Source organism: Neopelma chrysocephalum, unplaced genomic scaffold, assembly GCF_003984885.1.
Source record: "Neopelma chrysocephalum unplaced genomic scaffold, ASM398488v2 Primary Assembly neopelma1_69, whole genome shotgun sequence".
NCBI lineage: Eukaryota > Metazoa > Chordata > Aves > Passeriformes > Pipridae > Neopelma > Neopelma chrysocephalum.
In genome coordinates, this window is record NW_020897729.1 from 2952291 (window position 1) to 2976144 (window position 23854).

At 39.7% G+C, this 23854-nt stretch overlaps 3 protein-coding genes across 12 annotated transcripts in view; 1 reads left to right on the forward strand and 2 right to left on the reverse strand.

Annotated features, from left to right (window-relative positions):
* The window catches only part of LOC113968650 (cytochrome P450 2J2-like), a 7920-nt gene extending 5904 nt beyond the window's left edge, over positions 1–2016 (forward strand). The window contains exons 8-9 of the mRNA XM_027685380.1: positions 311–452; positions 1723–2016. Of these exons, the coding sequence (XP_027541181.1) occupies positions 311–452; positions 1723–1901 (321 nt within the window). The 3' untranslated portion in view covers positions 1902–2016. The remainder of the gene's footprint in view (positions 1–310; positions 453–1722) is intronic.
* On the reverse strand, positions 2016–16070 carry CAPN10 (calpain 10). 5 transcript variants are annotated; one of them, XM_027685369.1, is made up of 14 exons: positions 15985–16070; positions 15424–15631; positions 13950–14081; positions 13528–13724; positions 12051–12268; positions 11390–11531; positions 9729–9895; positions 8914–9197; positions 8237–8439; positions 7604–7859; positions 6350–6549; positions 5334–5379; positions 3920–3945; positions 3282–3394 (listed from the first exon to the last, which is right to left on the reverse strand). In XM_027685369.1, the coding sequence occupies exons 2-14, from the start codon at positions 15565–15567 to the stop codon at positions 3391–3393; spliced, it is 2019 nt and encodes a 672-aa protein (XP_027541170.1). In that variant the 5' UTR covers positions 15568–15631; positions 15985–16070; the 3' UTR covers positions 3282–3390. The 5 variants fall into 5 exon arrangements, with proteins under 5 accessions (XP_027541166.1, XP_027541167.1, XP_027541168.1 ...); XM_027685365.1 differs by lacking the exon at positions 3920–3945 and having other exon boundaries at positions 2016–3394; XM_027685366.1 differs by lacking the exon at positions 3920–3945 and having other exon boundaries at positions 2016–3394; positions 16002–16065.
* Positions 16071–20458: 4388 nt separating this feature from the next.
* The window catches only part of ABCC5 (ATP binding cassette subfamily C member 5), a 73226-nt gene continuing 69830 nt past the window's right edge, over positions 20459–23854 (reverse strand). For 5 of the 6 annotated variants that reach the window (XM_027685384.1, XM_027685383.1, XM_027685385.1 and 2 more), the window contains 2 exons: positions 23476–23618; positions 20459–22813 (listed from right to left, as the gene is read on the reverse strand). In XM_027685384.1, coding sequence (XP_027541185.1) covers positions 22541–22813; positions 23476–23618 — 416 coding nt within the window. In that variant the 3' untranslated portion in view covers positions 20459–22540. Of the gene's footprint in view, positions 22814–23363; positions 23619–23854 lie in introns of all 6 variants that reach the window. The other variant, XR_003534583.1, reaches the window with a different exon arrangement.

The window sequence follows — 23854 nt, forward strand, 5'->3', positions numbered from 1 at the left end:
ATGTGGCAACATGTCACAGACATGAAGTGTGAAGAGTGCAAAAACCAAACAGGAAGGTGTTATGATTACCCTGGCAAGCACATAAAACAATCCAAGCTCCAGCTTGGAGTAGCACTGACAGAAGATAACAAACACACAACAGGTTATGACAAACAGAAAGTACAAGGGGATGTGCACTTGTAAAAAGGCCAAGTTGAATCCAAACATGGGGCTGCAGGCATGGGATGGCAGACTATCTATTAGAGAGAAAGAAAATAAAAAAAAATAATCAATCATACATGAAAAATACAAACTCTGCTGCTTCTTACAGGGCACACTTGTATTGCCAAATCTGCACTCTGTGGTGTATGACTCCGAGCACTGGGCAACCCCCTGGAAGTTCAACCCAGATCATTTCCTTGATTTGGATGGCAACTTTGTGAACAAAGAGGCATTCTTACCTTTCTCAGCAGGTAACACTCTGACCTTGAATATTTCTGTTTTCTGTGTCTTGTAGAGCAAGATTAGAAACACTATTTCTAAGTTCTAAAATTTTAAAAACATGCCTTTATAAAAATGTATTTGGCACAAAGATTAAAGTCAGGTTTTCTGCTCTGTAAGAGCTACAAATGTTGTCTTGCATTTTGTAATTTTGATACATTCAAACAGAGGATGAGTGTGGCCAGGAGACACAATACTCTCCTTGGCATATGTACAACTCCTACTATAAGGGTATCTGAGCTTCTTAGTTCCTGATGTGTTAAATCAAGGTAACACCCTCAAATCAGAAAATTGATTTATTTTCACCTTACAAACAGAAAGCCCAGTGATAAAAGCATACGATTTTTCAAAATATACAGAGAAAATGTGTGATAAAGCAGGAAACCAAACCTCACTCTCCCAAATCCTACAGTTATAGTCTAGCATCAGGTGTCTAAATTGCCCATAAATCCTAAATTCATCTTTGTAAAACAGGTACATAGCATCTTACCTCCTGAACTCACCGAATACCTGTGGTTCACATCAATCAAGACACCTAATTTGGACTACCATTTCAAACCAGGCATAGGAAGATTTCTTTTTTAACTTGCCTTGGTTGTTTTCTGTTTATATAATTTTTTATATATCCTGAATATCTGTTTTTTGGGTTTTTTTAGTCTGGAATAGATAGATATCCTGACATATACTGTGAAAACAACGTGCCAAAATGAGTCACTGAGTCTGTACATCACCACACATGCCACTGTACATTTCACTCCCTTAGCTCACAGATCTGTTCCTGACAGCGTTAGCGATTGTGGGCTACAAGGACCCTATATACCCTTCTGAATTTCTGTTGAAGAAAGCCTGATTACATCCCTCTCCTTGGCTTCAGAACTGCATCTTGCAATGCTCCAGTCCTCCCTCCTCAACAACCAAAGATAAGACTCTCAAGCATATGAAACTTTTTAAAATCTTGCTTAATGGAGAAGCAATTTATGGTTCTCACACAACAAGTAGCAAAAATGAAAAGGAAGAATCTTATACATGCTCCAGAGGTAAAAAAAAAAAAACCAAACAAAACCAATTAAAACACCAAATGAAACACTTGACACACAGTTTCTCAGTTAAATGTTTCTCCCACCTCCAAAAGCATCTTCTGCCCTTACAGAGGAAATAGAATTTATGGAACTAAGTAGAATTTTGTGTGAAGTCCTTTTACAGAACTTTATACAACTAACTCTTTATGTTTTCTGTCTGCAGGGCACCGTGTGTGTTTGGGGGAACAGATGGCACGGATTGAACTGTTCATCTTCTTTACCAACCTCCTTCGGGCATTTACATTCCAGCTGCCTGAGGGAGTAAAGGAAATCAGTTCGGAGTATGTTTTGGGTGCAATACTGCAGCCTCATCCATATAAACTCTGTGCTATTCCACGCTAGTCTGCAACATACTACAATGCAGAGGCACTTCAACCTGTCAATAATTGCAGATGCTTTAAAAATACACACCACTATCTCAACTGCATTCAAATATAGGTAGCTCAGTACAGCAAATTAATCAAGTGTTTTTGTTCAGGAGGTCTGACTTCAAGTACTGAACTTTTTTAAATAAGTGTACTCGCCAAAGCTCATATAATTGTGTCTTAGGCATATACAAGTACACAATAATACATTTCAGAAAAAAATGTATTTTCACACTCACAGTAACAATGACTTAGATGTAGGATTTTAGAGAAGTGAACTGTATCAAGCAGTTTCCTGCATATGTGCTCTGTCAGGTATCACACTCCTAAAATTTCCAGTAAGCTGTTACTCCTCTGAGTTCACAGGTCTTTTCATACATCTTCTTGCAGAAGGTAACAGAGGACACACACTTAGTTATTGATTCCTTTTCCTTTCACACTCCCATAAGCATTATATAGTGTAGCATAAACTTCACACAGGCACAGATGACTCCAGAATGGGGCCTCTCATTACCACGGTCCATTTAGAAATCCTTACACCTGTTTTTACTTCCTCAGTATCCAATTCCTATGTTATCACAACTCAAGGCCCTGTGCTTTCATGAAACATTCCTTCTTCTGTTTATAAATACTATTGTATGATCCAATAATTTCCTATGTGAAAAAGACCAGCCTTTCAAGAAATTAAGAAAATAAATGAAAATGTCAACATTTGTTAAAGCAAGCATGGTACTGATTTATTACTCAGGGTGTTTTCTTCTCTTCTTTCTCTACATAAATAGATGTGGAAGGTTTTGAGCATTTAAAATTCAGCTGCAAGCATCCTGAAAGCTTTCAGTTTTCAAAGTTCAACAGGAGCCAGCATAAACTATGGCAGGATATAGTTAAAAGCAGAAGTAGAATATTACATATTTCTCAGACATAAAACTAATGGAAGACTTGATTCTCCTCTCAAATATTTCCAATTTTCAATATTTCTAAACATATTCCCTTCCATTTGGTGAAAACTCCAGGTTTCTAACACATTGCAAAGCTTCCTACCGCAGAACAAATGCAAACTCAACATCACTGACATTTTAATAAAAGCCATTTTACTTTATTTTTATTGAGGAAAATATAACATTTAAAAAATCCTGCTTGAATAAGAAATACTTTCAATCATAAATTAAGAAAAATCTCTTAAACTTGATATTTCTTACAGTGAGGGCAGATCCTGCATAAAACACATTCTTAGAGATTTACAAAAGCAGTCTGACAAGATAGTTCAAAAGTTTTCAAGTCCTATCTTCTTCTTTTCTGGTGCTCATTAAAGAAAAACTCACCAAAAAATCTCTCCTTTCAACACACCATTTGCATGGTTCCATAAAGGGCCTGAGGTAAAGTGCTCAGCAGCAGGACTGGCAGTGTCAGATACAAGCCTGGACTTTCTTTACTCCAGTGTATTTTGATGGTTCTTGAGGTATGTCCTACCTGAAAAAAAGACTCCAGTTTTTTCTCCATGTTTACCCCTTCAGTCACCTGAATTTATTCCGCCAGGCTGATAACTTTTTTCCACAAAATTCTACATTGTAATCATAGAATGGTTGTAGTTGGAAGGGACTTTAAACATCATCTTGTTCAAACCTTCCACCAGACCAGGTTGCTCAGGGCTCCATCCAACCTGGCATTGCACATATGTTTCTTCCAAAACTGTAGCTTGGGTTAAAACATGCACATATTCTTCACCTGCATTTCTGAAGAACTGAGGTACGTTATAATTTGCTGTACAATTCTCGTTCTAAAAACAGGGGAAGAACAAATATTCAGAGAGTACATGATTAAAGGAGGTATTTTTACTAAGAAGTCATCGTAGTCCTGACAGTTGGTACCAGTGACAAACAGTTGGGCTACAGGCATCTTCCTGTTATTTCATTTAAAACCAAGAACAGCAAGAGGTGAGGCATCCCTTGGCTTTCTGATGTTCCTTGAAACGACAGTGTGAGAATTCCACGTTACCTTTTCATCACAGTTGTAAAGGAAATCTATAAGAAAACGAGCAATACAGAAAAAAAAGCTATTTCATGAGCCTTTTTTTGGCAAGAAGGAATTCATAAGGATCTAAAGTGAAGCAGAAACAAGAAATACTTGGAAATTAAGGACAAAATGCAAGCTTTTCCTGTGAAACATTGTTTAAAAAAATCTTAATCATAAATCCCATCACTTCACTAATGAGAAAACACAGTCAAAATTCTAGAAAAATACACTGACATCCAGCTCTGCTGTTGTTATGTATCCCTTAGAAATCACTAGCCTCACTCCTGAGGGATCTAGGCAGTCTGCCTCACTGAGGAGTTAAACCCCCAAAAGCATGGAATGATTTCCAAAGTCCAGTCTTTAGAAAAGCCCATGTTGTTCAAGATTAGATTCAGACATTAATTTCTACCACTGATATTAAAACTATAACTGCAATTTCCAGATTCTTGGAGCTTTCAAGTCCTTAAGAATCTAAACTGTTTGTTCCCTTGATTCTGTTTTCAAGGAATACAAGAAACATATCTTGCCATAGATTCCTTCTGATATAATGGCCTTGCAATGTTTTATTTCCAAAACAACAGAAAAAAAGGACTGTCATTACATACTTCAGCTCCTAAATACTAAAATAAAAAGAACCATGTGGAAAGTACACACAGGTCTGTGATCATTTTTGGGAAGCACACAAAATCCATACTGGTTTTGCGGTTTTAAGGACAAAATGTAACAACTGGTCAACATGACCCAGACTAAGAAAATGAGTAAGCCAGTTCTAACTGTGGGTGAAGAGTTTTTCCTACAATTTTTGTTTTGTTTAAACCTCAAAAGGAAAGACCCAAGTATCTAGATGGTCTTATTCCAACTAATAAGCAGAGTATTATCAAAGGCATGCTTTGATCCACCATTCAAATCAGGTATCTTTAAACAATTGTTAAAATACATTCAAAGTTCTCCTCTCCGCATATTGCAAGTATTAGTTACTCAGCATTCACAAATAACCTTTCAATATTACATGTCTATCTAATCAAGCAAAACACAAAGCCCAAGTATGAAATAGCTGGCATGAACTTGATCAGCACAGCTTGCACACCAGGAAGGATTACAATGTTAGGATGCTATATGGGCTGGCTGTAAGGAAACAAATAAAAAAACTAAACTCTAGAGTGATGAAAGCTAATATTTGAATTGCCTGTTTGATCTTCTCTTTTTGCTGTGCTTTCTTAAGCCTTTACAACACTACAATGCCATTAAATTTCAAAATCACAATACGTAGGATACCAAATCAATATCAAAGCCAATCAGATGGAGGAAGGATACGATATAAAATTAAAACAAGCAGATCTACGGTGACACCAAGAATGAATATATCAAAACATATCCATCAAAATGTGTCACTTACCTCTTGCAATACTTGTCCAAGTGTCTCCTGGCTCTGAATGCGCTTCCTGTTGAAAACCCAAACCACACTTATTTTTGCACAAAGCATTGAGGAATCTTGTAAATACCAATTATTTATCCCACTTCCAAAAGAGAAGACTGTTATATCAGGCTTTGTTCCACATCCTTTCCCTTATGGAATCTTAATGCAATTCTATAGAATCTTACCACAATCTTATGGAAGCTACAAACTCAGATGCAGACCTGTTGTTATTCACATCAGGAAGAACTACTCGGAGTAAAGTTGGCTACTCATCGCATTTTCTCAAAAATAACCCTGATTATTAAAAAGCTCAGTTAAATTTCAGCATAACTCCTAACATCCACATATAGCTGGTAATAAGTTGCTTTAGTGCCATCTTCTCCAGCACTAGACACCATTTATTCAGCAAGTGATGCAAGAAGATTTAACAAATACTTAAATTTTTTTAGTCATTCTTCCAACATAACCAAAGTGATAAGCAGAGCATGTAAACACACAACAGCAAAACCAAGACTTTTAAAAAAAAATTGCATCAAGTGAGAACACATTACTACAGTTATTGTTTCCAGCCTGGAGAAGAGGAGGCTCAGGGGAGACCTCATCACTCTCTACAACTACCTGACAGGAGGTTGTAGCCAGATGGGCGTTGGTCTCTTCTCCCAGGCAACCAGCAGTAGGACAAGAGGGCACAGTCTTAAACTGTGCCAGGGGAGGTTTAGGTTGAATATTTGGAAGGACTTTTTTACAGAGAGTAATCACACACTGGAATGAGCTGCCCAGGGAGGTGGTGGATTCACCATCCCTGGAGGATTTTAAGATGAGACTGGATGTGGCACTGAGTGCCATGGTCTGGTAACCATGACAGTGTTGGATCAAGGGTTAGACTTGAGGATCTCAGAGGTCTTTTCCAAACTGGTTGATTCTATGATTCAAACATCCTGTAATACATGAATGAAAAAGACTAGAAATGCAAATAGAAGACAACATAACTTTACCTGTCTATTTTGGTTGCTATGACCACTGTAAAATTGCCTTCGGTATTGGGCAAGTATGTAGAAGGTATAATGACATAGCGTCCTGCAGGGAGCCTGCAGAGTCGGCTCACTTCCTGCGAATAGCAATGAGGAACACAGCTCACCAGTGGCTCCAGGTGTAGAAAAGAAGTAGTTTGTGGTTTCCAGCTGCTGTTAGGCACCTGCAAAAAAGAATACATGCCTACTTTTTCATCTATTTTAGATTTCACAATGTTTCATTCCTAGGACACCACAGCATGGTATGGCCTATCTCTATTCCACTCCAGATACTCACTTTGCTGTACAGAGCTAGAGAGAAGAAGGATGGGAAGGCTTCCAGAAAACCCAGATGGCAGTATTAAATACAGATGAATCATTCCAAGCATGTTTATAGACAATTTATGCAACCCACTACTCACACAGCTCTAAAGCTTTCTCTGTTGTCTAACCTCACTCTTCCCTGCATAAGTATCCTAATGCACTTATTTTTCACCTCATGAATTTGGTGAACATACTGTGTCCTTTCTCATTCTAGTGGCCTTTCCTGTACTAAAAATTCATATTAGACTTCACCTCAGTCTCCTAAAAGCATAAAAAAATGCTAATCTTTCTTCGCATATTGTATATTTGAAGCTTTGTGATCACTTCTGACGCTCAACTCCAGACTTTTCACTTAAGCAACACCTTTTTTGAAGCATGTTTTCTAGAAATAAAACTGGCTTTCTCTGCAAAATAGTTACCTAACCAGCGGCTTCTCATGTTACATTTATGCAACTGATCACTGGCACATGCCAGTGTAGAACCTGTATCTGTCCATACCAAATCATATCTTGTTTTGTTTCAAGATATCACAGTCCTTTTGATCCAACATCACTTGCCTATGGACAAGTAAGTGATTATTAAACATGAAGAAAGTAAGCTTTCATGATAAATTACCAAAATGTCTGGTCCTCGATCACCAGGACACTGAGAATTCTTTGCAAATCCTCAAAAGAGTTCACAATTTCTAAAACTAATTTAGAACATTGTAAGGATTCAGTGGAACCAATTATCTGGTTACTATGCTATGTAACTACATAGTTATTCCATATCTTTCAAGGGCATTACATCCCAGGATCAGCCTGTGTTTCTCCTAGAAGCAGCAAGTCCCTTGCGAAATGCAAGCAGCCCTGGACTAAATGATAGGTTTACCTTCACCCTTGGCAAATGAGCAATCCAACTGACCAGAAGCCTTACCTGGAAAATATGGAAACCTATTGGACGACACTTGCTATCCTGGCAGTGCTGACGGAGGGTAACTTTCACACTGCTTTTTCCTGGTCCTGCAGGAATGGAGAGGGGAAAGCAGGGATTGGTATGGAAGGAGGGGAAGTTCCTGCTACCTCCAGCACTTTGCCCATTTTTCCAGCATCCATGCAGCTGCACTGTCTCCCATTCACCAGCTGGGAGTTCTTCACAGAGGGCAGCATCTGTGGGTGGTGGCTTTAGCTCACTATCAAATGTAAGAGAGAAAAGAAACTAAAATGTATAAAACCTGTGTAGTACCACGGTATAAAAAAATCTGAACAGCTTTTAAACACGTTGCCAAAAGTACATTTTGCCTCTGCATACAGCACTAAGCTGCAGTTTAGGGTCAAGATGTTACTCATCTGGCTACCTCTGACTAGCATTTCAACAAGAGGTAGTAGCAGCTTCATGACAAATATAAGGAACTAGAGCACTACTTACATGAATTCAAAGACAAATAAATGCTGTTATCTGACACTCTACACAATCCTTCAAAGTATTTCAAACATTCACACTTAGTACTACACTTCACGTATTTATGTCAACAACTACAAGAAACGTTCTGTTTTGTTTTAAACCTACCTGAGAGAGATCCTTCCCGTTGAAAATACACGAAGCAAGAAATTCCCTACTGCATCTTTCAGAAAAGTGCTGGGAACAACAAGATAAAAGCCAGGCGAAAGGTCACAGCACACATGGACTTCTCTATCGTAGGAATGGCAGACGGTACCTACAACTGGAGGAGCAGAGAGGGTCTTTGGAAGGTTAAATCGTTTCTTCTCCACCTAGAACAGATGCATAATGATGCATGGTGTTTTAGGAAAAATAAGTAGTTTCTAATAAAACTAAAAATTATCAAATATTTTTTAAAACATTTTTAAACATGAATACAGTTACAAAAAGAAACAAGGAGGGCAGTACCAGCACATAAGTTGAACATCAAAGAGGAGTAGGAAGAGTTAATATCCAGGAGGAGTAAATTTAGGAATGGTCTTCAAATAATCAGTCTGAAATGTCATGCACTAGTTTGGAACAATCTCAAGTGCTCAGTGATAAGAAGAAAGTACTAGTCCACTAATAGTTTGTACAGGCAGTAACTGTGAGATAAACAGAACCATTCCACCATAAATCAGAGATGTAAAAAGGTGTGACCCATTGAATTGTATCAGTGCCACAGGAAATGAATGATTTTGCTCAAGTGTTTCAGTAATGCTTTAAAATTTCTATTTGCAAAAAGAAAAATGGCACTCACATATTACCTTCCAGACATGCAATCCCACAGCCTGGTAGTTCTTCCCCTGTATGCCTTCAGTCAAAGATGGATTTTCCTCTGCTAAATGAGTTGGATTTTGAATCCTTCCAGCCCAGTCGGTGCTGCATTTCCTGTGTTTCTGCAGCAGAGCAATGCACACCTCACTCGTTTCACAGACTCTCAGCCAGAACTTGGGGTTGGTAGGGAAGCTGCTGTTGTTACGGCAGCCACCAGCAGACTGGCCTCTCACCCAGGATCCGAAAAGATTCTGCGAGTGATACAGCACTTTCTCTAACAAAATAAGAAAAACACAGTGCAGATTTCAGACATGGGAGGTTACTTAATTTTATACAACAGATATATGGCAGAGATTCCCCAGCCCAAGAACACATGCTGTCACAGCCCTCACACTTTCTCTAGGCAGAAATTCATGACCAAGATTTGAGAGGCATGAGAATTAATGTCACAACTGGTAATGGCAGACTGATGACATGATTTTTACGACAAGAAACTCTAGAAATCTCAAGTGTATCTACCATTAAAAACAAAACATCACAAGGCTGTTCAGAACAACAGCCTTCTAGACAGAGGACACTAATCTCTCCACCAACTAGCAAGTAATGAGGTTTCAGAGCAACATCTAAGCTTAAATTTCTTCTTGTCCTTCTGTTCTTCCCAGTAGAGACAGAAAAGGCCTATAGGTCTAAAGGAGAGGGAAAAACTGAGAAATTAAGGTCTCGTTGGATTCATTTGCAATTCAAATCAGTCCTTCCTATTGACATAATGTTATTTGCATGAGAAAGATGTTTTCTAATACCACACCTGTATAGAGGCTCTGAAGTCGTCCTTCCTCATTGACTGGAAAGCCCACGGTAATCTCATCAAATTCCCTGAAAAATTCCTCTTCATCAACCCAGAATTCTCCCTCTTGGATCTGTGAGAGCAGTTCTGAAGCAACTACTGGATCTAACTGGCTCCATCCTTGCCCACTGCACATAAGAAAAAAGTTAGCATTTAACCCTTTTCCCAACAGAGTTCCACAAGAATGTTCTACCAAATATCTTATAGAACAGGACAGTAAGAAGAGATTTCCTTACTTTATTGTCAAATACTTGCATTGAATATTTCTGCACACACATTGATGGTCAGTGAGAGGGACCACAGTAAGTATGGAGTCACAGCATATTAAAGAAAACCTAGAAACAACATGACACCAGACTGGATACAGCAACAGACTTCTGGGTGAAATAGGTGCTTTACTTACAACAGTCGGTACAGCCCGATGTGTGAGAGCAAAATAAAGATTTTTAACAATTGTTAAAACAGTGGCAAAAAAGTAAAACAAGCTGCACAGTGACTGTTCTGAAAGAATTTTAATGCCGTACATCAAAAACTGCCGTTTGTATAAAACAGCTGGTTATCCCCATCAATCTGCTGGCTAAGTCATGATAAACCAAGAATTTAAACATCTCGTTATTTAGGGGTCATTAAAAGCTAGGAGTTTCAGTATTTTTCATTGTTTCACTAGCAAAAAAGAACAGTTCTGCACTTGAATAAAACAGGGGTTTAAGGCTACCCAAGAAAACGCTATCCTCTTGCAACTACATGGCAACTTACTGTTTGGCAAAGAAATTAAAACAGACCACTGGCAAAAAAAAAAGAAAAAAAAAATCTACAGAAGTCTCGATTAATACAATGAGATCATCTTTTTAACTCAGGGGGAAAAAGCCTATTTCTATAAAAATGTTTATTAACATAATCATATTGTTATCATATTTTAATGCTGAACATTTGCTCCTTGGGTCAAGAATTGCATGTTCTTTTTTAGAGTCAAAACATGCTAATGTTTTTCAAAATAAGCTAGTGGGGTCTGCCCTTTCATTCTTGTTACTTTGCTATATGAACTGCTACACATATTTCTGCATCTTTTTTAACAGATCTCTTCCTTATTTCTACTTTCTATGGATTCAGTTCCAGCTTCATATCAATCTTCCAACTCATACCAATCTACAGAAATGACAGCACACAAGCAACAAACACAAGCATCCTTCATTCTGCTAAATTTTGTTTCATAAATACTCCTTTGCTGGTTTTCTCCAACTAAGTCAAGATTACATGAGAAGAGTCAAGTAAAGCTGAGTGACTACAAGTCATAAACATGATCAGAGATACTTAGATCAACTGCAGAACAACAAAAAAGCATCACAAAAATCAGAAACAGAAAATAAACCAACACCTTATCTCCATGAGAATATATGATTTGATAAACAAAAAAGTTAGTAAAAAAATTCAGATTACTAGGACTAGGAAATCAAAATTAGCCCTCAGAACCAATGAGCTGTGTGAACTACCAGCTTTCTAAAGGACTGCACACACACTGCAGTCTCTCTCCTCCACTACAGACTATTAGCAGTGTTTGCTGTTTGCTCTTGTGCTTCAGAACTTTCACAAAGGACTTTCCAAATGAAAAGAAACCTACTCACCCCTCACACCAGGGCCCTTTCCAGCACCGCCTCCCCCAAGGATTTCGAATTCGTAGCAGGAAGATCTCCTTGCCTGACACTTCAAAGAGATTCAATGTATCTATCACAATAAAGGCATGAAATTCTCCTAGTTCACTTGCACCTGAATAGGAAAAAAAGCATTTGAAAATAAACAAAAGAACCTGTTCCATATTTTAAAATGACACTAACCTATCCTGTGAAAGAAGGCAATTTTAAGATAGAGGGAAAATTTTTTAAAATCTGTATTAGAGCAGCACAAAAAAAACCCCTAAACAGCTCATTTTAGTTGTGACTACATAGAAATAAAATAAAATTTTAAAGCTTATTACTCCTTGATTTCAAATACCTACACATTCACTATGCTGAAATTCTTTGGGGTTTTTAAGGTTGGTTTTGAGAAGGTTTTTTGGGGGTGTGTGGAGAGTGCATTTGTTTTTAGAACTAATCATATTAGCATTTAATATAAAAAGCACTCCTCAAAACCACCCTCCATCTTGAACTCAGTAACATCCTTAAATCTTTATTTATCCAAACTTATATAAAACTGCACCATGAAATTGGCATGGTACTAGAATCAGCACTTGCATTTGCTGGCTGCTTTGTGCTTTGAAGCCTGTTAAATAGAGACATTTAATACTACCTTCTCTGGAATTGAGGACTGAGCAGCTTATTACACACTGTTCCTTCAGATTCATTAATCTTCTAAACACTGCTTTCTCCAAAACCATGCCAGTCTTCTCTTTCTCCATGTTTTTTCCAGGGTCTTTCAGGGTCCATCTTTCAGCAATTCCTCCAGTCAGATCAACCAAAGCATCAGCCACCTGTCCTGCCCACAATTGCTCATAAGATCCATGCACTCTGGGAAAAAAAAACAAACAAAAAAAAACAAGAAAAAGTTTGTACAGATAGTAGAACTAAAGAAACATAGTTCTTACATAATTTCAAACCCCACCCTAAATCACAACTATGACTGCACCCTACCTCATATCCCAAAGCAGATAAGAGAAAGTATATACTATTTTATTTATACAGAACACAACATCTAAAGAATATGTAAGCCATCAGATATTCCACTGTTTAATGGGTAGTTTATTAGAATTCCCTCCATCCTATGTAAAAACTGCTATAGTCTAGTACTAGTAATTTCTACATCACCTTTCATGATCATTCTGTATAAATAAAGAACATTTCTTCCTCTTCTTCAATTATTCTTTGTTCACTCTGTACAAACAAGCAGAGTAGCAATTCCTTCAACAATCTAAGCAAGCCAAGAGACTACCTTACCTGATGCAACAAATGCAAAAAATAGCAAAAGAAGTCAAGACTACAATAAAATTATAAGATTTAACAATAAGATCTCAGCAGAAAACAAAGAATATTACATTTCAAACCTACAGGGAAGCTTTAACATAACATTGCTGCTTTACAACTTCTGCTCAATATACCTACAGTTGAATAAATTACTTGATGCTTGAAGTCTTTCTCTGCCCTCTGCTGGCAACCACACAATCTTCCATCCATGTTCTTCTGGATATTAGATGTCTATCTTACCAGTGCATTTTGTCTCCAAATTGCTTTGTCCATCTGGACAGCTTTTCGATGGATGTGTCATAAACCATAAAATAGCTGCATTTTCAAACACATTAACACTATGGTTGCTTCTTCTTAAAATAATAAACTATCAAATTAGGCAAAAGAGCAGTGAAACTCACACAACCAGAGCCTCAACTAGCATAAACTTACATAATGCTGTTGCTTTCCATGAAAATATTTGCATGCTTTCTGCTTTTCATTGAGCTCTCATCTTCTCTAGTAAAATATCTTCCTTTAATAAATTAGATGACCAATGGACAGCGACTTAACAAACATAATTTACATCCTGATAAAAGCTCTTACTTTTCATCAGAATTCTCTCCCTAAGGCTGTCTTACCTCATATGCAACTAAAAACACACTTTACAGATCTACAGTTAAAGAGCAACTTCTGCACAAGCCAGGATGGGCCCACCAACTGAACAACACACAGGTCTATGCCCAAAGCAGTCAGGTAAAATAAGTAAGTAGGAGGGACACACAAGTATTGTATTTTTATTTTCCTCAATAACAGTGTTCACATACTTTGCGTAAGCTTTTTCCAAGAGTGGAAGCCAAAATAAATCCTCTGTTTGACACTGGGAAAAGCAGAGTTTACCCCCCAGGCAAGGCAAGCGATCGTCGATGGTCACTTCCACCCAGTGCCCAAACTGCCAGACCCGACAGGTGAAACAGCCTTGGTAGGACTCATCTGTCCAGCTGGGCTGACCTGGAGGGATCACCTAATGGCCAAAAGCCAAAATGAAGACAAACAATGAATTTATTTTTTTCTTGTAAATAAAGCCAGTTTAAAGGATACTGAATATCAACAATTTGTAGTAAACACAGAAAAAAATATGACAACAAAACCAGTAACACTGAGCATAACAAAACCAATACTCACATGGCAGTTTGGGACTCCAGAACAATACACAAATGTCAACTAGGTGAAGAAAACTTCTCCATACCTTGTTCAGTAGGTATTTACTCTTCTGCAAAGCCACACAGGCACACAGGAACCAACAGTCTCCCAAAATTCCTTGTTTCACCTGCACGTCCTGCACGTTGTTTGAAAATAATCGAGGAGAAGAACAAATGTCCTAAAATTAAAAGAAGAGGAGTTAAAGCCAAATCCTGCATGACATTCTAAGGAAGTGTGTTTCAGGGACTGGGAGGGCTCCAAAGACTTCTCATAAATAAGGGAATTTTTACTTTTAGAAGATTTCCTTTCCAGACACAGCCTAAGCAAGCAATAACAAATAAATGTCTTCTGGCTATACTGCAGGTACTTTGTGTGATGCCAATCAAGTTCCCACATGAATTTTAGTATACAAATGTCACCATCAGGTGCAACCTTAGCAGAAGCAGCAATAAGTGAAAGACAACATAACTCATCAGCTCTTTCCTAGAGTTATGATGAACTATGACAGAGCTGATGCCATCCACGTTGAACTGCACGCCCCAAGTCACAAAAATCTTCAAATAAGTACAAGGGAAAAACCTTTCCTAGAGCAAATAAAAATATATTAGTTGGCAGCAAGAGGGGTACTTTCAAACGTGAAGTCCTGAACACTTTTAATCATATCTGAAAGTGAGTTTTTTAAATGGTTCCTCTTATGTATAAACACTGCAAGAAGCAGAAATTAACTGATCAGTCCCCAGTAGCAACCAAGGTGTGAAGTACAAAAGCAGGAAGCTACACACTGGGCTCTGTAAAGTTATTTCTTTGCCAATTACACCTGACAACCAACAGCTCTATCATAGTTCTACAGCCACCCCCAGATGAAGGGGAGAAAATACAACTGAAGAAAACATACTTTTTTCTTCTGTTACGTTATTGTAGCCTTTTTTTCCCCTCGACACAAAGGCAGTATCATGAATACTTCACTTTAAATGAGTGCACTGCCAAAGAGCATTCTAAAGCTATTAGCTCTCATATGGCTTGCTCTGCAACCCAGCTCAAAGTTTAAAAGCAATACAAGTCATATGACAAGTTATAAACTTAAAAAAGTTTTCTTTCTTGTTATCAAAGAAATCAACAACCAAGAAAAAGCAATATGCTTCTGAAAAATTCTAAAATCCAATTATTTGTTTTCAAGGCAGTTATGCAACATATTAAAAAAATTGGGAACGACATAATGCTGTATTCTAACTTGGTATGCACATTATTTGCATAACAAAACATGCTTATAATAAAATATCTGAACTTCTACCAGTGCCTGAAATTTAAAATCTCTACAATAGGATTTAAACCTACAAACAAGCACCCAGGCTTATAAACTATAACTCATGTATTATTAACACTAACAGACATTGGTTTTATCCCTTCTATATTTCTAAACAATAAAAATACCCAGAAGCAGTCGTTCAATGCTAACTTGTATTTACTACCTGAAAGCCCAGTTCAGCTAAAATCACAGCCCTTTATACCTTAAAACTCACCTTAGGTCTCAACCAAGATATCTCGCCTCTGAACTGGGCAAGCGGGGTACAATAATCAAAAAATATAGAGGTATCACTGGCCGGAAACGTGGGGTCAGTGTAAAGATCTCTTTTCACCATTAATTGCTTTTTCTCTCCCAGCATTTTCAACACAGTCCTAAGCAGCTTTGCCGGCAGTTCCCACGACTTTATATTGCCAGGCACAAACCTGCAACAGAAACGAGTGTTACTGGGGAATTGCAACAGGGAAACAAACAGGCACGGCGCATTTATTCAGGGACAGAAAGCCTCTCGCTCTTACACGCAGTACCTTGAACCACCACATTGCTGGTTGTTCCAGCACCCGATACCACCCTGTACGGCTCTGCTGGAAGAGAAAGGGGGTTTCTGAGGAGACCCACACCCACTTACGTCCCCTCCCCCCCGCTCCGCACACACCCTCCCCACAGGGCTCCCCCCCAACACCTTTTTCCTCGCACCCAGGCCCAGCAGGGCCCCTCTGCTCACACCTCCTCCCACCCAGCAGCCCCCCGTCCCCACAGGATCTCTCAGCCCGGCCGCCCCCGCTTCCCCCTCACCGCGGGGCGGCCCCGCCGCCGCCATTGCCCGGGGCGGCCGTTACCGGGCAACGCCGCTGCCCGCGGCCCCGCCCATCCTGCGGATGACTGACGGGACAGCCGACCAATCAGCGAGCGTGACGTCTCCGCGCACCATCCATTGGCTCCACCCCTCCCTGAGGGGAGTTCCCGGGATCCGCGAGCCCGTTGTTCAGATTCCCTGTCCCGGAATTCCTGGGAGAAACAGGAGACTGCCTGCGTGGAGCATTATCTGAGAGAGGAAAGCGCAGTGGTCACCCGAGCTGCTCTTACAGGCGGAGGAAAATGAAGCCAAACACTGTTTTCGTGATGATTGTGACAGAGAAGCTGTCAGAGAAATTGCTGACCCTCACCAAGTGCTTCCCCGGCATAATGGCAAAGATCACATTTTCAGATAGTTTATCACCATGTAATTGTCCAAGGACTGTACTGGCATCGGAAATAATTTCTCATACTCTGATAGCTACTGCTGATCAGTGAAATAGAAAAAATACCCTAAAAAATACTGACTTGCTCATGACAAAGGACAGAAATGCAGAAATAAGGGCCCCATGAGACCATCCTTCAGCATACCAAGGTTTTGGGACAGGTCAAGGCACACTGAAACAGGCTGCTTTCTTTTTCTGTATTTGGGCCTTTCACGTCAGTGTTCCTCAAGGAGCTCAGCTTTGGCCAATAAAGCAGCTGCTGAGACAGCGTGGGAAAACATGGTGTTTACAAAAAAGCTTGTTTTTCACACTTGCCTGTGGTGTGTTTGAGTCTAAAGGTTATGTCCCCTGGTCCTTGGGTAGAGAGGTCATCTGAATGAGAGAGATCCACAGAAAACACGTGCCTGACTGGTTTGCATCAGAAATGAATGCAGAAATCCTCCTCTTGAGCCAACTTTAGCAGATGGAAGTGCTCACAGGTAACTGCAGCAGCTGTCCGCCCACAAATAGGTTCTCTGGCCCTTGGTCATGCCCGTTGTACAGACGCAAGACTTCTCCCCCGCATACTGCAAATTTAATCAACAAACAAGACTTTTCACGTTCAGTTTTGACCCTTTTGGGAGCAGAAGAAACATTGCTGGCAGTAAGAATAAGGACCCCTCTTGTCCATGGCTCATGCGAGGGAGCTGCAGCTGCGAGGGAGCCAACACAGGAGAGGTCTGTTGGGGGAGGGAGAGGGGAAAAAAGGCCTCTGTGTCAGGAACAGTGAGGCTCTGATCTATGTGATTTCACCCCTGCATTCTTTAGGGAACAGCAATCACACATCACAACTGCATAAATTCCATTAAAGGACAGACTCTAGAAAGCAGGAGGAGTGTTGAGCTCTAACTAAATACAGTAGGCCCAACCTGGAATAGTTAACTAGTTGAACACATAACTATTTATGAGCTATTAGAAAAAGGAAAGAGTTGGATATTATCTTTGTCTCCTAGATACCTTACATGCTTTCCTTGCCCCACTGCAAACTTGGAAAGGAGCAAATTCATGCATTATGCAGCTGATGATGTTTTTTTCTGTTAACCTGAACTCTTGGGAAAAAAAAGCAGCAGAGAATTTTCTCTGTTGCTTCTTGGCAATCCTGCTGAATTAAACCACTCCTGGAAACACAAACAGAGTCCTATTGCTATAGATATTTAAAGTTAAAAGGGATTTGTGTCCAGCTAAATAGCCAACTTATTTCCATATGAATGAAGACAATCCTTTAGAATAGCATTGATATTTTCATGATTATTTGCCAGCTTTTGGGTTTCATCAACCCCATGTTTGCTTTTGTCTCCAACTCCTGGTGGTTCAAGGACAGGGGGACAAGTAAAAGTGATAGAGCAGCGGTGGCTGGGCCCAACATGTGTGTTTGTTTCTGCAAATTACGATACATGGAAATTGTTCACAACGGAGCTCTTCCAGTTCTCTGGATCCTAATACCAGAATTAGGAAGGCAAAGGCTTAGTCCCTGCAATATCACTCAGCTGACAGTGGTCGGCGCTGTATCAGAGGAACAGCACAGTGTCTTTTTGCTTAAGGGAGACTTCGGAAGGGGTGCTTGGGGTTATAGATCTCATTACCTAAGGCACAGCTCCAAACTTCCAGCCTGGCTACCACAGCACACAAGAGCAAGGTGGTACAAAACACCAAAATTAAAACAATGCACAAAGCTGATGCTCCCCTAGATCATACTCCTAAAATGTCAACTTTAACCCCTGTGCACTTTACACCAAATCATATCCCGTCTCCCATCCTTTCTTATCACCTCCCACTCTGCCTTAAGCCCCTGCATCTCAGTAAGTATGCTTTTGGAAAAGGGTCTGATGCTCTGCAAAACCCACTAATATCATTCCTTATTTAGAGAGACTTGTCTACAGTATATTAAAACACCTTTCTTGTGGGGCACAGAGCACACTATGTTCAATATAATCATAATTCTCTGGACAAGAAATCTGAGGTGTAAGACTTGAGTTTTCCAGTGCAGAAGGTGCATGTAGAAGGAAGAGTGAGGGGAAGTGTTCAAACAGGCTCAACCATTTATTGCAACCAGTTAGTCTCCCTCTGTATAGAGCAAAATTCATGTCCAGAATATGGAATAGCTTTTCTCTACACTCCTTTATCTATAAAAGGTTGCCATGCCCAGGCATCTTCTAACTGGTGCCCAAATTACTACTGTAAATTAGTGAAAAAACAGGATGAATGCACAATATCAATAAAAAATTCTTTTTAAGTTGGTGTGGAATATACAACAGTATTTGAGGTAATTTTTAAGAATCAGTGTGCAATTTCCACTTTAAAAGGATGCTGAAACATTATATTCCAGCCCAGAGCTAAAGCAATACATCAAGTATGGAAGATATACCTTGCAGCAAGAGACTAATAAATGTGTTTTCTTTAAGAATTAAGAAGAACTAACATGAGAAAGGGGGAAGTAGTTTATGGTTAAGAGTAAGTAGTTTATGTTTCACAAACAAAGCAGTAGCTTCCAGAGCTGGAAGCTGAAACTAGACAAATCCAAAGTAGAAACTGGGCAAGCATTTTAAGAATGCATGTAATCAACAGCTAAACCAACTTACCTGGGGCTTCAACCAAATCAAATAATTCTGTGTCTCAGAGGACAGTGGCTTGATAAATCTCACACTGTGATTTCTAGTGCAGTTTCTTTTATACACAGTTTGATATTGTGGTCATAGTAACTCTCAGCTTTTATTAATCTATAGTAAAAAGTGTGAAAACAAGTGTCGTGATTTATAAGTGCTGATTGTACTGCATTGTTTTATCTTTGGACAAACAGGGAAAACAGACTGAAGAAGTGTGCTTGACCTAAGTGAACTGTGCAGCACATGTACTTAGATCTACAGAAGGTCCTGTGTTATCCAAGAAAGGCAACGTCCAAGGTCACTGCAGTGCAAGAACATGAGAGAATTTTGGTTGAATCAGAATATTTGGAACACTTGCTAGAATTGTTCTTGGTTAATGGCGAGCCTGGTTAGGATGTTGCAATGTATCGTGACTGAAAAATTACTGATACAAGCTTAACAGAGTAATACTACAGCTAACAAGAATTATATTTAATGCATCAACCAACATGGCTATGAAATGCTAAAAAATTAAGTTAGAAATATTCCATTTTATTAAAGGGTTTGGCTCTTCCAAGCTTTTCCACAAGTGATATTTCTAGATCCCATGTTGCCCTGCTCAAGGCTGCAATGACATAAAAGTAATAGTTTTCATTTTCAAAATAAAAAAGATAACCCAATTTCTTGGCATCTGTTTAAATAAAATCAATTTGTTGTACTAATCTGACTTAAACAGATCAGAAATTAACATACCAAAGATAAAACAAATAAATAGTTTCTATTTAATCAGTCTAATTTGCCTGTCAATGTGAAGTCTACTACAAATCAAGGTAGACAGTAACCTGAAGCACTAATTTATTTTATGTCAACAAAAGGAAGGCTTATCTCTACAAACTCGCTGCCAATTTTTTGCCCCTCCAAAATAAAAATGCACTCCTTATTCACAGGAGACACAAAAGTACCCGAAAAAGAATGCATGGAATACTTTAAACAAATCTCATTCTGCTTCTATGTTTCAGAAAACCAGTCTGACAAAAAAAGCCATTTGATGGGATCTCAGAGAGATGATGAGAGCAAAAACACTAACTTAGGTTTCTTTAAAAAGGAAACAGTCTAGTTCAGGCAGTATTTCCTTGCTCTGATGGGTGTATATGCAAACACACGGCTGATCTGATGTATTTCTATCAGTTGTAGGAACAATAGATAATATTTACTTTTGATTATTTGCTTTTGCCACCTCTCCAGCTTCTTCCTCTGCAGCTTTTAAACAGCTTCCAAACTCCCTCTGTGTGCTGTACCCCAGAAAAGGACAGAACAAAAACAATGTACCAAGTTAGCTCTTCCACACAGCCACAGCAGAGACGCTAAAAAACTGCCCAAAAGGCTGAACTTGTCACAAAGCTTAGTTTAATTTGACAATCATAAGGCATCCATGTAATGAAAAATTTCTACCAGGGTCACAAATATTCTCCCATGAAATAAACCGAGTTAAAACAGAGGCCTGTGATTCCAAAAGATGCTAGTGGTTCCTGGTCTTGGCCAGGCCGCCGCTGCTGGCAGTGGGGTCCAGGAGGCGCAGCACCAACAGCGGCAACTCCGGAAGTGTAAAGTCAGCTTGTACAAATCTCTTTCAATAGAACAACAAATGAAAAGGAAAGAGATTTGTGCAGAAAACATCATTCTCCATCCTTTCTGGGAAAACAAAACAGAATTAAAGAGATAATCCCATTCAAGGAGCAAAGAGCAGAGCTTGGAGTTCTGAAGCCCAACAATGCTGATGGCCCATTTTTAAAACTAATGAAGCACTACAGAGGCCTGAGTTTATTATTGCTTTATCCCAGTTCAGCCCAGGCTAAGGCTATGGTGAAGTCCAAATTAATTTAAAGCCAGAAAATGCAGATCCAGTAACAGCACCTAAGTCCCCATCCACACATGGGTGTAAACAGATACTTTTGGTGAAGAAAAAAACAAGCCTCCCAAATTTCCCCCTCTTCCTGTTCTGTGCAGATCCCCATAGCAGGACTAAAATTTGCCCCAAAGTATAAAACAGTTTCTCTCACATCTCCGTTAGCTGAGCCTCTTCCAAATGTTTCACCTTTTATTCAGACTATCCTGGTGATTCATCAGCTCAGAGATGCCTTGCAGGAGCTCACAGAGGGGCACACAGGCACCCCCATGTTAAGTGTTGTGGCACAGAGTCAATGAACCATCGCCTGTACTCTGTAACACCCAAGGACACTTTGCCCTCAGTTTCCTGAGACCGAACGGCACAGATGGAAGACAACGTCTCCGCATCCTGCATGGCTGGCCAGTGATCCAGAGAAACAGCACATCTGGTAAATTAAATGGCACCTTACTCCCACCATAAGTCAGAAAACAGACTTGGGTAAAGTGGGGCTTAAAAGTTTCTCATCAAGAAAAATGGTGCTTCCCTCAGACAGGTCAAACTCTTATTCAGGCAAACATTATTCAAGGCAGTAAAATTTTACCGTGGATATTGCCAGGGTTGATTTACAAGCCAAGATATGCTGGGGATCTTAAGAATCTAAAGGTCCTGTTAATTCTTCCAAAAGGACAGAAGACACACAGAGTCTATCTGACAAACACATGTGCCACATATCATGACACACTAACCAAGGTTGCAGCTAGACCAGAACTGATGGCATTTGGGCACCTAATTTTAACTTTTATGAAAATTCAAGCCTACATATTTCCTTATTGCTTGTCCCATTGAGTGCAAAGGGAAAATGGAGGGTAGGGTTAACTACAGAAGGATTTCAAATCCATCATAGGGTTTCCCAGTTCTTTTTGATATATCTTTTTATATATATATAAAAAGCATTATTATTATTATTATTTAGCCACCTGTGGGCAGGGGGGAACAGGAGCTATTTAAAATTAGTTTCTTATTGAAGTATTAATCCCCTTCCTCTCAAATCACAATACCTTTGTCACAGGAAGGAGCTTAACACGAAAATGTGTTTGCTGCCACTGACAATTCCTGAGTCTCTCCTTTGCAGAACTTTAGCCCAAATATCAGGACAATGACAGCTTGACACATACACACTCCCCAGCAACATACACACAGCAAGTAGGACATGCCTCAGTGGCCTCAGACAAAAAAAGAAAAAAAAAGAAAAAAACCCCACCAATCAACAAATTCGGAGAAACCATCCAGATGAGCCTCAGGAAAGGGAACTATCCACTTTCCATGCAGAAGCAACTGCCCAGGAGTCCCTGCCCAGTATAAACCAAATCAAAATATTCATCACACAGCGGAAGGATATCTCTGAAACCTGGCAGTGTCACACACTGGATACTTGAAGGCACATTTGCTTTGTGTTTTGGGAGAGAAATCCAGTTACAATGACACGCTGCAGCTGCAAGGCTGAGAGAAAGGAGGCAACGCTTGGTATCTTTGCTCTGTTCCTGTCCCCATTTTCAAGCTTTGTGGCTGGCATGAACTGGTGATTTAAGCAGACACGTTGACATCCCTGAGTGAAATGGCACCATTTGTGGCCTCTGAGACTTTGTCCTCAAGCACCATTGCTGGTGTGTCTGTAGTGACTGCTGTAGTGTCTATGGCAGGAAGTGGATTCAAGCCCTGTGATAAGATCTGTTGGATCGTTTTCCGCAAATTGGGGTGCAGCTGGTTTTGGGTCTGGTAAAAAATTTCTAAGGCAAAAGACTTGAGGGTGCCAGTGCAAAGGTCCTCATAAAGTGGAATTGTGTACATCCGAGACATCTGCAAAAAAGGAAAACTGGATAAAAACACTTCAATAAAAGTCAACAAGTTCAGATCTTCTACAGCTACACTCCAACAGCCCTGAATAACTTCACACTGTAGACAAGCAACATGTTTCTTCAAAAGACAGATGAGTCTATTCTAAGTAAGTCTAATGCAAAGATTTTTATGAATGATAATAAAAAAAATCTGCTCTCTGAGCCACTTCCACAAATAACAGGAAGGCCAAGTAGAAGAGGCCACACTGAATACATGCATTAACCTTTTGTTCCTGCACAGTGACAACCACTGAAAAGAGCTCAATGAGCCCTCGCCTTGCTTGAAGTGTAAATATTCAAATAATCACATGATTCAGTAGTGTGAAGACTTCTGGTCTGGAAAAGCCAGGGCTGCTACAAAGCAACACAAAAAATGCATGGGGCAGAGCTGGGACAAGGGTATTGAGTCAGGCTAGAGAAGCAGAGATTATCTGTAGGCATTTCAAATTACATCTGCCCATTCCTCCCCACCCGCTAGCAGGTGAGCCATGCTCAGCCCCTTCGCAACACACCTGGGCTACACTTGGCCAGGAAGCAGAAGTTCCAAGGTCTTTCACGTCGCATGTCTCATGCACATGTCTCATGCACTGAGAGGTGCAGTGATTTTAATCCAGCAGTTAGTACCTGGTTTTCCAAGAAGCGACGGACTTTGTAAAGGTCTGGATAATAGTCATTTCGGACTACAATCTGCAACCAGCGGATACGGATTTCTGCATTCATGGAGTCCAGCTGAGAGGAGTAACATTCCGAAAGCTTTTTTATCACCTCTGAAGAGAGCACATACACAGAGAAAGAACTATGACCTATTTTGTTGATGTTGAGGGTCATCAGAGAATAACAAATCATAAAATCACAGAATCATAGGATGGGTTTGGGCTGGAAAGGACTTTTGAAGATCATCTAGTCCAACACCTCTGCCATGGGCAGGGACATCTGCCCATCTGACCAGATTAAGTTGCTCAAAGCCCCATTCAACCTGACTTTATGTGAACGATAAGGTCAA